At 47.0% G+C, this 13748-nt stretch overlaps 2 protein-coding genes and 1 pseudogene across 2 annotated transcripts in view; 2 read left to right on the top strand and 1 right to left on the bottom strand.

Annotated features, from left to right (window-relative positions):
• Positions 1-36: 36 nt before the first annotated feature.
• Positions 37-634, top strand: LOC113198973 (olfactory receptor 2Z1-like; annotated as a pseudogene).
• A 4067-nt stretch (positions 635-4701) lies between these two features.
• On the top strand, positions 4702-5277 carry Mbd3l1 (methyl-CpG binding domain protein 3 like 1). Its single transcript, XM_026411857.1, has one exon. The coding sequence runs from the start codon at positions 4702-4704 to the stop codon at positions 5275-5277; it is 576 nt and encodes a 191-aa protein (XP_026267642.1).
• A 3826-nt stretch (positions 5278-9103) lies between these two features.
• The window catches only part of Muc16 (mucin 16, cell surface associated), a 93976-nt gene continuing 89331 nt past the window's right edge, over positions 9104-13748 (bottom strand). Inside the window, exons 99-102 of the mRNA XM_077796586.1 lie at positions 12375-12541; positions 11435-11476; positions 11083-11162; positions 9104-9202 (exon numbers count right to left, since the gene is read on the bottom strand). Coding sequence (XP_077652712.1) covers positions 9104-9202; positions 11083-11162; positions 11435-11476; positions 12375-12541 — 388 coding nt within the window. The remainder of the gene's footprint in view (positions 9203-11082; positions 11163-11434; positions 11477-12374; positions 12542-13748) is intronic.

Raw genomic sequence — 13748 nt, 5'->3', positions numbered from 1 at the left:
TTTGACACTCACTTCCTTCTGGCCACCATCTCTGAGATGGCATCACACTTCTGCACGGAGGTTCCATCTCCTTTGGAGATTGTACAGCTTAAATTGGTCTTCCTGACACTGATGTGTGTGGCCAAGGGCGTCCTGCTGGCCCTCATGTCATACGACCGGTCCATTGCTGTGTGCCACCCCCTGCAGTACCCTGTGCTCATGAGATGCCAGGTGTGCCTGCTCATGGTGTGCCCAATGCTTGCATGCAGACCTCCATCACCCTGCACTTCCCCTACTGTGGCTCCCACACCGTGGACCACTTCTTCTGCGAGGTGCCAGCCCTGCTGAAGCTCTCCTGTGTGGACACCTCGGCCTATGAGCGGGCGCTGTCCACCTCGGGAGTGCTGATCCTGGTGCTGCCGCTGGCCCTCATTGCCGCCCCCTATGGCTGTTCTGCTCCTGCACTCAGAGGAGGCCCTGAAGCAAGGCCTTGGCCACCTGCTCCTCACACATCACGGTCATGGGACTCTTCTGTGGATCTGAGGTGTTCAGGTACATGGTGCCTGGTGCTCACCACAGCCCTCAGAGGGGCAACATGGAGGTGCGGATGGCTTTGGTCAAAGTGCTCCACACGCTGGGCTCAGGCCAAAGCTGACCACACGTGGCTGTTCGTGTGAGTCCATGCCTGACATCATACTTATCTCAAAACAGTTGTTTTTGGGTGCAGCCGCCAAGGCCTTATGTTCAGGCTAAATGTTCAGACAAAAGACTAGTCGGAGTCACATTTATGCCCCCTTCATGAAGCTTCCCTCCTCATGACCCAATTGCTGCACCCCCTAAAGGCCTCACCTCCGAATGCCAAAACATGGCAGGGGGTCAGGATTTCAGCATATGAATGCTAGAAGGGCATAAACAGTCCACAACAGTTACTATGTAACCACCATTAAAACAGATTTATCCACCCCATACACACTCTGATCTTTGTAGCCTCGTATCATTTTTATTAGATGCATATACAACATTTATATTACTACAACTATTTAATTGTATCCTTATTTTAGGCCTCCTATCACAAAGAACCCTGTGCACTTTTTTCTGGTCCTTCAAAATAAGGCAGTGCCTCCCACCCACCCACTGGCCCCACTCATCTGCATTTTCCACCCCAGCATTGTATTTTCTCCAAAGACGACTTACGTATGAAACCACCATATCCATTTCCTGCTGCTTCCCTACACAGGAACTGGGGACTCTGCTGTGTGTCTCCAAGTTTGCCTAGAAAACTGTCAGGCGTGTGAAACTGAACAGGTGTCTGAAGAAGAAACAAAAGAATAAAAACACATTAATGAAAGAAAGACTAGATGAATATGTCAAGTCTCAGAATCCAATAGGGGAACAGCACCTCAATGTGAACCTCTGGGAAGACCAAAAATACCAGTCACTTGTATGTCATTCGGGAACTCCATTATTTTTTTTTAAATAAAGGGCTTGGTGTTGAGAGTGCAGGGCACCTGAGTATTATCAAGAGATTATATAGTTTGGAGAAAAAAAGAGTCCTTCTGTAGAAATCGAGAACCGTCTTGGGGCGGTGAGATCAAATCTATGTTACATACCTGGTATGTTAAGCCACAGGGAATGTACAGAAATTGGGGTGGGAGGGATAGTCCTGAAATAAGGTGGAATAGATGTTATAGGTGTTTCTGATGAGTTTCCAGGTGACCCAGTGCTGGGAGAGAACTCTTACCTGCACCTGACAGCGCGTTTTCCAAGTGTGGCTAGGTTCAGTTGAGTGGGGATGAGGCGGTCTGAGGAGCGTGAGCCATGGAGTTATAAGAACGTTTTGTTTGGGCTCCAGGCAGTCCTTCCCTTTCTCGGAGCATTTGCAGCATCATGGATTTCCCAAAGCGATGGATGACTATGGGACACACCCAAGAAGGAGCAGGTGCCCATAGTTTATGAACAGAGCATGTTTCTTGGTAATAGAGTGTCATGGCTTGAATGTGCTTTGTCCCCTCTGGAACTCCTGTTGGAGTTTTGTCCCCCATTGTGAGCTACAAAGAGGATGGAAACTTAGGCTGACTATGGTGTTCAGAGATGGGACCATTAGGGGAGGATTGAGATTAGATAAGGTCATCAGGGTACAGACCCCGTGGCTGAATTCTGATGGCTCTATCGGAAGGGGGGAGAGAGCAGGAGGCACAGACAGGTGCACACTCCCTGTCTCTCACCAGTTGGTGGCCTGTGCTGCCTCAGAACCCTGAGAGCAAGAAGGCCATCACGAGATCCAGCCCTCGATTTGGTTCCTCCAGAGTCCTGAGCCCAAACAAACCCCTCTTCTTTGAAACATATCCAGTCTGTGGCCTTGAGCTGTTTAGCAACAGAAAAAGGACTAATGCATACAGCGTGCGCACACTAGGAAATTGGTCAATCTAGGTACGGAGTGACGGTGCCTGAGGTCAACCAGCTCTGAGACATCTTCAGGTCCTGGCAGGAGGCTTGGGGTGGTTTCCAGTCTAAGCCTGGAGCCCTGGACTCAGAGAGGGAGGCAGAGGTCCAAGGAAAGAGCTAGATAAAGGTCCAGATTCAGATCCTGGAGGTCCACACTGATGTCGGACCCCTGCGTGCGCCTCTCTGGGAGAGACATGAGTGGCAGGCGAAAGTTTGGGACAACAGTTTGGAGCTGTTGGATGGGGAAGGTTGTTATGCCAGAGGACTGATACCAGGAAAGGTTTTTTGGGGGTGTCCTATCATGGTCTGGTGAAGTTGGGGAACTGCCACAGAAATCTAGTTTATATGTTCTGCTTATAGCAATTTTGATTTGTCAGCTTAATTCGATCCGATGAACCTGTTCTGTGTTTAGATTTTTATAAGATTCACAATTATAAAACAAGATCCACATAGTCAAGTTGTTCCAATCATAGGTAGAAGTTTTCCACCTAAAGACTGTGTCAGGTGAATAATGAAAAGTTCCTTTTGGATCTAATGACAAAGGGTCATTGTGACCTTATCAAGGGGAGCAGCCATGGAATGATGAAGGTGGGTAGAAGTTGGGAGCGGCCGAGGAGGGAGGTAGGAGGTTGGAGAAAGGGAATAAGGAGCTGATCTTTTCTCAGTGTGTCATGCCAAGGGCAAGGGGCAGAAAGTGGTTCAAGAGATGCCGGGAGGGCTGGCCATGGGGTTTTTGTGTGGTTCAGAGGAATTTAGACATATTTAAATGCTGAAGGCAGGAGTCACCAGAGAAAGAGAAGTTGAGGACCCAGGGCTACGTTGGAATATTGCAGGACATCAGGTTCCTAGGAAGGGGGCTCAGGTCTCTACCAGAGGATAAAGGAAATATCTTTATAATCAGAGAAAATGTAGAAACAATAGAACCTAATCAGAGATATTTGCAGATTTGGCTACTAGACCCCTAAAATGTCAATCTGATATTTTACAATTTTCCTGTGAGATATCAGAGAAGTTTTAAGGGCGCTTGAGTGTATGTTTAAAAAAAAAGTGGGGAAATTTTATAACAGGATTTTTGGAAACTCAAAAGAGTTAATATGCCAACGTATAGAAAGAAAAGAAAACCCCCCAGCATTATGTATTCTTTCCAGTTGACGCTGAATATTTTGTACTCATAGTGCTACCAAAATATCATGTTGTGTGCTTTTTCTTCAGCAGTTATCCTAAGATCAGTGGTAGCTGTGGCGTGAAGATAATTACAGTCCTCTAGGTCTGAAATTTTGCAAGGCAGGTAAGATGGATGGTAAGGAATTCTGAATTATTCCCAGGGAATTGTGGAGATCACAGACCACGGAGACCAAGATGGAAAGGAGTAAGGGGAAGGGAAGTGGGTAATAGGTACCAAAAGATGCAGAAAGAATAAGTTCTAATGTTCCGTAGCACACCAGGGTGATGATAGCTCTTAATAATTTATTACATATTTTATAAAGAACCAGAAGAGACAAGTTTGAAGTTTCCTAATACAAAGAAAGGATAACAGTTGTAGGAGGAGGACATGCTAATTATCCTGTTTGATCATTATATAATGAATTCTTGTATCAAATAATCCCCTTTGCTGCACACATAATGTACTATCTGCATATATCGAATCCAAAAGGGGGGGTGAGGGAGGGAGAGAGGGAGAGAGGTGAAGATGTAATCTGGAGTAAGTTTTATTTTTTGAGTGATTCTTATCTATTGTGTGGACATTTGAATGAAAAAGCTAGAAATCAGAAACTTGGGGTGAGCAAATAGTTTTTCTAAATTATTTAGGAGTGAGTCTCTAAGGGTGGAATAGTTGATAATTTCACTGTAGACTTGGGTGGTACAGGAGGTAGGACAGCCAGTGGTCACTGGTTTAGCCAGATGAATGGCCAACACAGAAGAACAGCAGAATTTGGGATTGAGGAAAAGACTGGGCACCCTGTGTTATGAGAGGAAGAATTGAGTTTCATGGAATTGAGACTGACATGGACAACAGAAGACTTAAAGGATTCTCAAGCAGGAGCGGGTTTTGCAAGATGGCAGAGAGTTTTGACTTGGGACTTTCTGTGTTTAACTCCAATCTGCTTGATGGTGTCCCAGGATGCAGGTCAGACTCACCCCAGAGGAAGAGGTGGGATGGGAGTTCCAAAGAGCCGAGATAACTGTCATAGGGATAGTAAAAGAAGACAGACTCGGCTGATCATTTTGATCCAGTCTCACGATTTATGTTTACAGGGTAAGAGGAAAAGAAGTAAAATGGTCAAGACTTCACAGAGGAAGCAGCGTGACTGTGTGAACCAGTCCAAACCCAAGCCTGGTTTCAGCATCTCCATCCCCTTGAGGATGTCCAGTTACACGTTCAAGAGACCAGTGACGAGAATCAGATCGCACCCAGGCAATGAGGTTAGATTCCATCAATGGGAGGAGAACTTGGACAAGCCCCAGCAGGTCTGTTGGCAGAGGAGGCTGCAAGGACTCCAGGCGTACAGCAGTGTCGGGGAGCTCTTCAGCACTTTAGATCTCACTAAAACTTTGCAAAAACTTGCACCTGCTTGCATAGGTGCACCCCTACAGGGGGCTCTGGCCGGTGGTCTGCACCCCAGCTCCGGGCCTGCCCTTGCCCCTTCTTCACACTTTGTGGAGTCGATTCCCGGAGCCAGTCTGGGCAGCCCCCAGCTCCTCTGCAAACAGTTCCTGGTGACTGAGGAAGATATTAGGAAACAGGAAAGGAAGGTGAAGACGGCTAGAGAGAGACTGGCAATAGCCATGATCGCAGACAGACTGGCCAGTGAGGCAGAGAAAGCTCGGGGGCCCAGACGGGCGTCCTCGTGAATGCAGGAGAAGACACTGCTGATGAAACAGGGCGTGGCCCTTTATCCACATCACTTTGTAGGGACCATGTGTGTATATACACACACATATATATATATATATATATATATATATATATAGTTTGAATTGAGCTCCTGACACCTTAAAACACACCGATGCTTTTCCTTATTAAACTCCTTTGTGTAACACAAGAAAACATAACAGTGATTTCTTTTTGAGATGAGAGATTGGGTTTCAAGTGAGGAGAGAAAGGAATTTTTTTTCATGTAGACTCCTGTTTTCATTAACTCTTTACACGCTTTATTTGTATGTGTGTGTACTTTTTTTTTTTTTTTTTGGTACTGGGTATTGAACCTAGAGTCATTTTTACCCCTGAACCACATCCCCAGCCTCTTTCTTAAATATTTCTTTGGAGACCAACTCTCCCTAAGTTGCTTAGGGCCTCACCTCACTAAATTGCTGAAGCTGGCTTTGAACTTGTGATCCTCTTGCCTCAGCCTCCAGAGCCACTGGGATTACAGAGGTGTGCTGTAATTTACTTTTTAAAGTATTTATATATTTAAGGCATATGACATGGTGTTTTGATACGGTGAAATGACTACTTCCACCAAGCAAATTAATATATCAATTCATAGTCAGATTTTTTTTTTGTTTGTAGGTAGTAAATAAAATATACCTTCTTAGCGAACTCCCACTGTACAATATGTTATTGACAATAGTCTTCAGTGTGCACCCTCATTTTCTGGACTTATTCGTCCTGCATAACTGGATTTATTTGTACCCTTTAAGCTGCATCTCTCCACCCACGCTCGACGCTAGTAACCTCCATTCTACTCTATGTTTGGGCGTTTTAGACACAGAGATTAAAGATTCCACATATATGTGCTGTGATGCAGTGTTTTTTTTTTTTTTTTTTCCTTTGCGTTGGGCTTATTTTACTTAAAGTCAATGGGGAGTTATCAACGTCCTGGAATCACCAGTATTTGTGTCATCCTCATGGTCACAGGATGAAACCTACTTCATCACAATGAATTACTGTTTTTGGGTAATAGTTGATTCAAAAATAGTATTTCCTAAAAGGACTTTCTTGTCCATTTTCCCAAATAAGGTATGTGCCTATAGTTACTCTTCTGTTTTTGATTGCCTGTCAACCCAGTGTTGCACAAAGAATGAAACAGCACACATTCCTTCATTTTCTTGATCCATTGTGTGTTTGAAATTTATTTTACTCCATGAAAACCAACATGCAGCCGGGCCCGGTGGCGTACACCTGTAATCTCAGCGACTTGGGAGGCTGAGGCAGGAGGTGCCAAGTGACTCAGAGAGACTCTGTCTCTACATAAAATACAAAGTAGGGCTGTGGCTCAGTGGTGGAGTACTGCTGAAGTTCAATTCCTGGTACCCCGTGCCCCCACCAAAAAAAAAAAAAAAAAAAAAAAAAAAAAGGAAACCAACATGCTGTTTTGGTGAATAATGACATAGAGACACTTTTCAGCATTATTAATCTAATAAATCTCTGCTTTATGTAATTCAAGAGTTTATTTGCCTCATCAAGCTTGCTGTATTATTCAGATCCTCTTTATCATTACTTTTGTTTGATGGATTTGCCAGTTTCTGAGAGTGACACACTAAAAATACATAACATGGGCTGGGGTGGTGGCTCACACTTGCCCAGCCTGTGTGAGGCACGGGTTTGATTCTTAGCACCACATATAAATAAAGGTCCATTGACAGCTAAAAAAAATATAACCCATATGCCATATTTATAACATCCCTGAAATATTTGAAATTTTATCTTCAATCCTCTATGATTTCATTTGGTACTCATCTAGAATTTTAGTTAGGTTGTGTTTTTGTTTGGTTTTTGGTACAAGGGTTGAACTCAGGGGCACTTAACCACTGAGCCACATCCCAGCCCTTTACAAATTTTTGTTTGAGACAGGATCTTGCTAAGCTGCTTAGACTGGTGCTAAGTTGCTGAGACTGGCTTTGAACTCGTGATCCTGCCTCAGCCTCCTGCGTCACTGGGATTACAGGCAGGTGCCACCATGCCTGGCTAGGTTGTATTTTAATGACTTGTTTTAAAACTAATTCAGATACGCTCTTCTTCTTTTCCTCATTGCTCCTGTTCTCTTCCTTCCAATGTGTTTTCTGGGTTCGCATTTGTCCTTCCTAAAGTGTATTCTCCCTGGTTCTCTTACTGGAGGCTGAGGGAGGCTGCTGGGTTGGTCTGTATGCCTGGAAGTGTCCTCTATCTCCTTGCCCCAGGTAGTTGGGCTTAGGTACAAGGGATTCTTTTTGTCCAATCATAGTATGTTTCCGAGCCTCTATCCTTTTGACCTTAAGATGGAAATAAAACCCTCAAGGGAGGTGGCTTGGTTGATTTTGTGTTGCCATAACAGAATTTCACAGATGGCACAACTTATACAGAACAGAAATTTATTCTCAGAGTTTTGGAGGCGGGGAATTCCGAGATCAAGGTGCTAGCATCTGCCGAGGGCCTTGTAGCTTTGTTCTTGATGGTGGACGGTGGAAGGGTGGAAGAGACCAATGCTAAGTCCTCCCGGGGCAGAAAAGCAGGGAAGAGAGAGCGCCCGCTCCCACAGCCCTCGTCTGTAGTGGCATTATGCCAACTCACGGGGCCGTAGCCCTTGTGACCTGAGAACACTTTGCTAGGTCCCCCTCACTGTATGCTGTCGCCTTGGGGATTAAGTTTCCAACATTGAGATTTTGGGGGAGCTACATTCAAAGAGGGACACAGCAGAGGGACAGCATTGACGGATCTGGTGCCTGCAGAGCTCGCCAAGTCGCGATGACCCTTTTGCAGAGCGCACAGAAGATCAAAGGACCTTGGGTCTCTTGGCGTGTGTCCCTGTGGTCGACGGAGGTGTGACAGTAGTTGATGAGTGGCGGTCATCAGCGTCATTACTGTGATCTTCAGAGGGTGCATCTTAGAGGCAAGCCTGCGCAGGATGGAGACTGTGAGGCTCACTCCAAAACGGCTCGGAGGCGAGGGCAGGATGGTCGTTTTAATTCCCAGCCCCTGGGTATCATCACTTGTGCTGGGCTGAAAAAGGTGTGGAGATCACGCAATGGTATTCCAGCAAATCAAGGCAGGACGGCACAGCGGGCCTCACACCCGGGACACTCAGTTCCACTTGTCTGCAGAAAAAGATAGGGAAAAATAAAAAGGACAGATCTGCTTAGATATACCCCCCACGTTTTACTGTTCTCTATATCCAATACAGACACCGTCCTTAGAGAGCCTCGCCCTCACTCAGGGACTCAGGCCTCCTGGATAATTGGTCATTTCAGCCCTTGGATCCCAAGGCTGGCTGTGTGGTCACCTCTGACCCATGTATCCCTTTTCGGTCTCTTTGCTATTTTGGAGGACCCATGAGGTGGGCAAGGAAGCTTCACCCAGAAGTCCTGCCGCAGTGGAGCTTAGAGAACCAAGAAGTGGAAGAGAAGCTGGGGTGGCCAGAGCCCCCGTGGGGGGCAAGAGGGAGAAGCAGACTCAGCTACGGTGGCCAGCACCTAGCCAAGGGCAGGCCTGCAGAGGGTCACTGGGAAGGGAACGTGCCCACTGAAGGGGCACACTGATGTATGAGGGGGCAGTTTCTACACTGGCTTTGCCCCGAGGGGTGACGTGGTGTGAAACCAGAAGACACAGCCGGTAGCTGCCTTTGGGGTAGAGCCAGGGAGCAAGACTTTGCATTTCCTTCCGGGGGGACCAGAGGTGGTGTCTGACGGGTGTGGTTCATTTCTGCCCCTGCCAGGCTTCTCAGGACCCTGGCCCTGGAAAAGCAGCCCCTCACAGGTGGAATCACTGCAGCTTCCTCTGGTCCAGGTGTGGCACGTAGTAGCCCAGGGGTCGGTGATGCACCTCGTAATTCCCCTCCTTCTTCCGCCGGCGCATGGTTACCTGGGAGGGTGAGGGGAGGGCATCAATGGATGGTCAGCTGCCCACGTCGGGGAGACCCCAGGGTGAGGATATGGCCCAGGACACAGACCTGAGGCTCCCACGTCCCCTCTCCCTCCCTTTCCCTCTTTCCCTTCTCTCTCTCTTTTTACTCTCAATTTTAAAATATGTCCCTCTCTGGTATCTCCATTTCTTCCTCTCCCTCCCCCTGGACTTCTTTATTAATTATCTATTATTTATCTGCCTATCATCCATCTGTACATCATCCATTAATTGTCTCTCATCTATCAACCATACATGCGTCTGTCTATATATTATCTATCAATCCTCTGATTTCTCTAGCAATCATCATTCATCAGTCATCTATTTGTCATTTATAATAATCTCTAAATCTATCAGCCATCATCTATCGTTATCATCCATCAGTCACCTATCAGTTGTCTATAATCTGTCAACCATTTATGTACCCAGCATCTATTAATTGTGTGTCTGTCAATCATCTATCATCATCAGCCATCTATGATCACCCGTGTATCTATCTGTCTATCAACTACCTATCAATCACTTATCTCTCAGTCTCTTTTGGTCTTGGTAACTTTCTCTCTCCCTCTTCCCCTCTCTCTCTTTCCTGCCCCCACACCCCTCCAGCTTCACTGAGACAAAATTCAACACATGGTAAACTGCACGCCTCCAGAGTGAAGGGTTTGCCGTGTTCTGGATATGACATCACACATCGCCTCCAAAATTATCCTCCCGTGCCCTTATAATTCCTCTTCCCCTGCTACTCGCAAATACATTTTCACTCCCAGGCAGCCACCGGTGTGATTTTTGTCCCTGTGGATCAGTTTGTATTTTCTAGAATTTGTTTATAAATGGAATCATACAATCTGTACCCTTTTCCTTTGGCTTATTTTCACTCAACGTATCTTTGTCATTTATACATGTTGCGTGTATTCATACTTGATTCCTTTTTATTGCCGAATACTCTCCCACTGTCTGAATATGCCTGTTGATGGACACTGGCGTTGTTTGCAGTTTTAGGTTAGTATGAGTGGAGCTGCTGGGAACCTTGGGTGCACAAGTCGTGTATGGATATAGGTTTTTGAAATTTTCTCTTGGAGAAATTACTAGGAGTTGGCTGGTTGACCACATGGCAAGCATGTGACTTTCAAACACATGATCAAGTTCTGTTCCACTGGCTCTGCGTAAGGATTCCAGTGGCTTCACGTCTTCACCAAGAGTTGCTATCGTCAGTCTTTTTAATTTTAGTCTTTCTCACGCTTGGTGGTGTCTCGCTGTGACTTCCATGTACATTTCTCCAGTGGTTAATGTTAGGTTTTGACTTATTGTGCAACATGGTGACTACAGGTAATAATAATGCAGTGCGTATTCCAAAATTGCCAAGAGTAGATTTCAAATGTTCCCATCACAAAAAAATGTGCCAATGGATCTGTTAATGAGCTTGATCTCACCATTTCATTGTGGATATCCAAGTATCACATCATATACCGTAAGTGTTTTCATTTATTATTTGCCAGTTAAAATTTAAATTTAAAAAAGGCAAGCTACAAAATCACCAGGGAAAGATACATGCAAAACATATCTCCAGCAAAGGCCTTGTGTTTATAGTAAGCAGCCATGCATCACTTAAGGATGGGCTGCCTCTGAAGAATGCACCTCAGTCACCTTTGTCATTGTGCAAATGCCACAGAGTACACTGCACCAGCCAAGGTGGCTGTGGCATCACCGGGTGAGATGATCTCTTGGGGCCGAGGTCATGCATGCAGCCCGTCACGGACCAAAACGTCATTATGTGGTGCATGACCGCGTTACAAATTCTTACAACCCAATCATAAGAAGACAAGCAACTCTCCCTCGCTCACCAGGTAACAGCAGATCAGGCACGCGATGAGTCCCAGGAGTCCCGCCAGGCAGATGAGGATGATGGCCCAGAAGGGAAGGGCTGGGGAGACAGGTGTTGGGGTGAGCCACTCCTGCCACCTCCTGGGGCTCCCTTTGACCCCATGTGGCCTGAGGACGGGCATGGACTTGGGGGGGGGTGGAGCTTAGCAGCTCAACACCTAATGGCTCTGAATCCCCCTCCAAGCTCCTGCAGCTCCCGCCCCAGGAGGCCAGGACACCCGAGGCCTCTCCACTGTGCCTCAGGGGTCCTTGCCATGGGTTGACATGAGGACGTCCCCTCCCTGCCTGGGCAGGGGCTACTTTGAAGCTTACCAGAAGTTCTAGTCATAACATCATTTATGATGGGAGAATATCCTAGAAATGAAGGAAATGGAGAGTGCAGGTGAGTATACGTCACTTTTTTTTGGGGGGGGTACTGGTGATTGAACTCGGGGGCACTTCACCACTGAGCCACATCTGCAGCCCTGTTTTGTATTTTCTAAAGAGTCAGGGTCTCACTGAGTTGCTTAGTGCCTCTCCATGGCTGAGGCTGGGTTTGAACTTAGGATCCTCCTGCCTCAGCCTCCCGAGCTGCTGGGATCACAGGTGAGTGCCACTGTGACAGCTGATGGACCCGTTGATGGCCCTGTTCCCCGCTGGGAGGGAACCCAGGACCTTGCATCTGCAAGGCCAGCCCTCTTCCCCCAAGCTCCACCCCCAGCTCTAGCGAATCCTTCCAGAACTGGGTAGAGTGTTGGTTGTGTGCTAGGAGGAACACAGGGTTCTTGGAATGCAAGAGTGAACGAGTGAAGTAGCTCTAATCCTGACGTTGCCGGTGTTCACGGCCACACACACAACCATTGTTCAAATGGGTACATTCGTACGCGCAAGAGTTAGCCATGTAGGAGGCACTTCTGGGTCAGAAAAGGATCCATCCTATCATGTTTTCTGAGACTGGATCACACACAGCGTGGAACTGACTACCTTACTAAGTGGCCTGCAGGGCAGAGATAGGGAGGAGTCCAGAGAGAAGTGTCTTGTCTGAAGTCTGAGGTCACAGAGCTTTCTGGGAGAGGGTGAAACCCTCCCTTGTTCCCTCTGGGTGTCTTTTCTCTCTCCCTCAACGGTGGGTGAAGCCAGGAGGGACTACGCCACCTCTTACTCATCTGAGACGCTTCAGTGCTGTTCCACCCCAAGGCCTTGAGATTCCAAGGAATCCCCAGGGGTGGAGGTTGGAGCCCCTGTCTCAGCTCCAAGGACCTGGGAGACTTACCATCCACAAGGACACTGTTCCTGTCCAGGGTGAAGTTCAGCAGCCGGGTGCCATTCTGGGTCAGCCGCAGGAATTCCTCATAGATGGCCATTCTGTCCACTCTCCGGGTCAATGGTGAGTAGTGACACAGGGAGTCCACCCCAGTGTGGTTGCTATGGGGGACAGACCTGGAGGGGCACAAAGGATGGACAAGGGTATCTGGGATTGTGCCCTGGTTCAGATTTCCTGATGGGAGCCTGTCTGGGGAGCTGTGTGCCTCCATGTAAACATTCTTTGAAGGCTGCACCCGAGACAGTCCTTCTGAGCCCCGTGTTCTTACAGAGCTCTTAAAACGCGGCTAGGCCGAGTGAGCGAGGAATGGAATGTGTAATTAAATTAAATCTAATTAATGCAAAAATAAATAGCTTCAGGGAAAACATTTCTGAAATGTTGAAGTAAGGTCTTGGGGGGGGGGGGAAAAACTCCATCAAACAGTGAGCACACTACAAACAGTTGTCAAAATCAATTTTTTTCAGAAATTCAGGAATTCCCCCAAGGCTTGCAATAATCCAAGGAGTGTTCAGTAAAGAGAGCAAGCTTTGTGGCGTTTCAACTTCCTGATTCCGACGCTGTTCTCCCAGAATCCTCCGTAATTTTGAAAACCAACGGTAGAACCCCCGGCAGCTATAAAAAGCAGCCGCCCCAGTGTGATCCCCAAACACCCATCTCCCACAGGACTGTCACTCTCTGACCTGTCCGGCATCTCCTTGCAAAAGCCCTGTTCTCAGGGAGCGCCTCATTTGATCTGACTCAGAACTTGCTCAGTGCCGGGAAGGGCAACCCAGGACACTGTCAAAAACAATCAGCAGCAAAGGCACCAGAAGCAGACTTTGGAGAAACAGCAACCTCTTTAACAAGAGTGCTGGGAAGACTGGGTGTCCACGTGTGGAAGATGGAAACTCCATCCTCAGCCCTCGTTCTGTGCAAAAATCAACTCAAAAGGAATCCCAGGCCTTACTGCAAGGCCTGGCACCGTGGAATTAGGAGAGGAAAATAAAGACCTCGGCGCAGGGAGCCATTTCCTGAACAGGACTCTAATCGCACAGGAAACAAAAGCAAGAATGGACCAATCAAATGAAACGGCTTCTGCCCAGCAAAGGACACAATCAACAAAGAGAGCCTACAGGATGGGGAAATCCTCGCTGGCTCTTCATCCGAGGAACACTCACATCTAGAATACACAGTCAGCTCAAGGCACAGAACACCAAAGAATAAGCGATCCAACCCAAAAGGGGCCAATGAAGAGATCTGAACAGACACTTCTTAAAAGCAGAGTTATAAATGGCCAATCGTATATAAAAAATGCTCGGAAATGCCAATCAAAACTACCTTAAG

This window comes from Urocitellus parryii, chromosome 3 (genome assembly GCF_045843805.1).
Source record: "Urocitellus parryii isolate mUroPar1 chromosome 3, mUroPar1.hap1, whole genome shotgun sequence".
Lineage (NCBI taxonomy): Eukaryota > Metazoa > Chordata > Mammalia > Rodentia > Sciuridae > Urocitellus > Urocitellus parryii.
The sequence above is the reverse complement of the archived record's forward strand: the minus strand, read 5'-3'. Positions and strand labels throughout refer to the sequence as shown.

What these genes read in the sequence shown, in the direction of transcription:
- Mbd3l1 (XM_026411857.1), top strand. Translation starts at nt 4,702, where the DNA reads ATGGTCAAGACTTCACAGAGGAAGCAGCGTGACTGTGTGAACCAGTCC.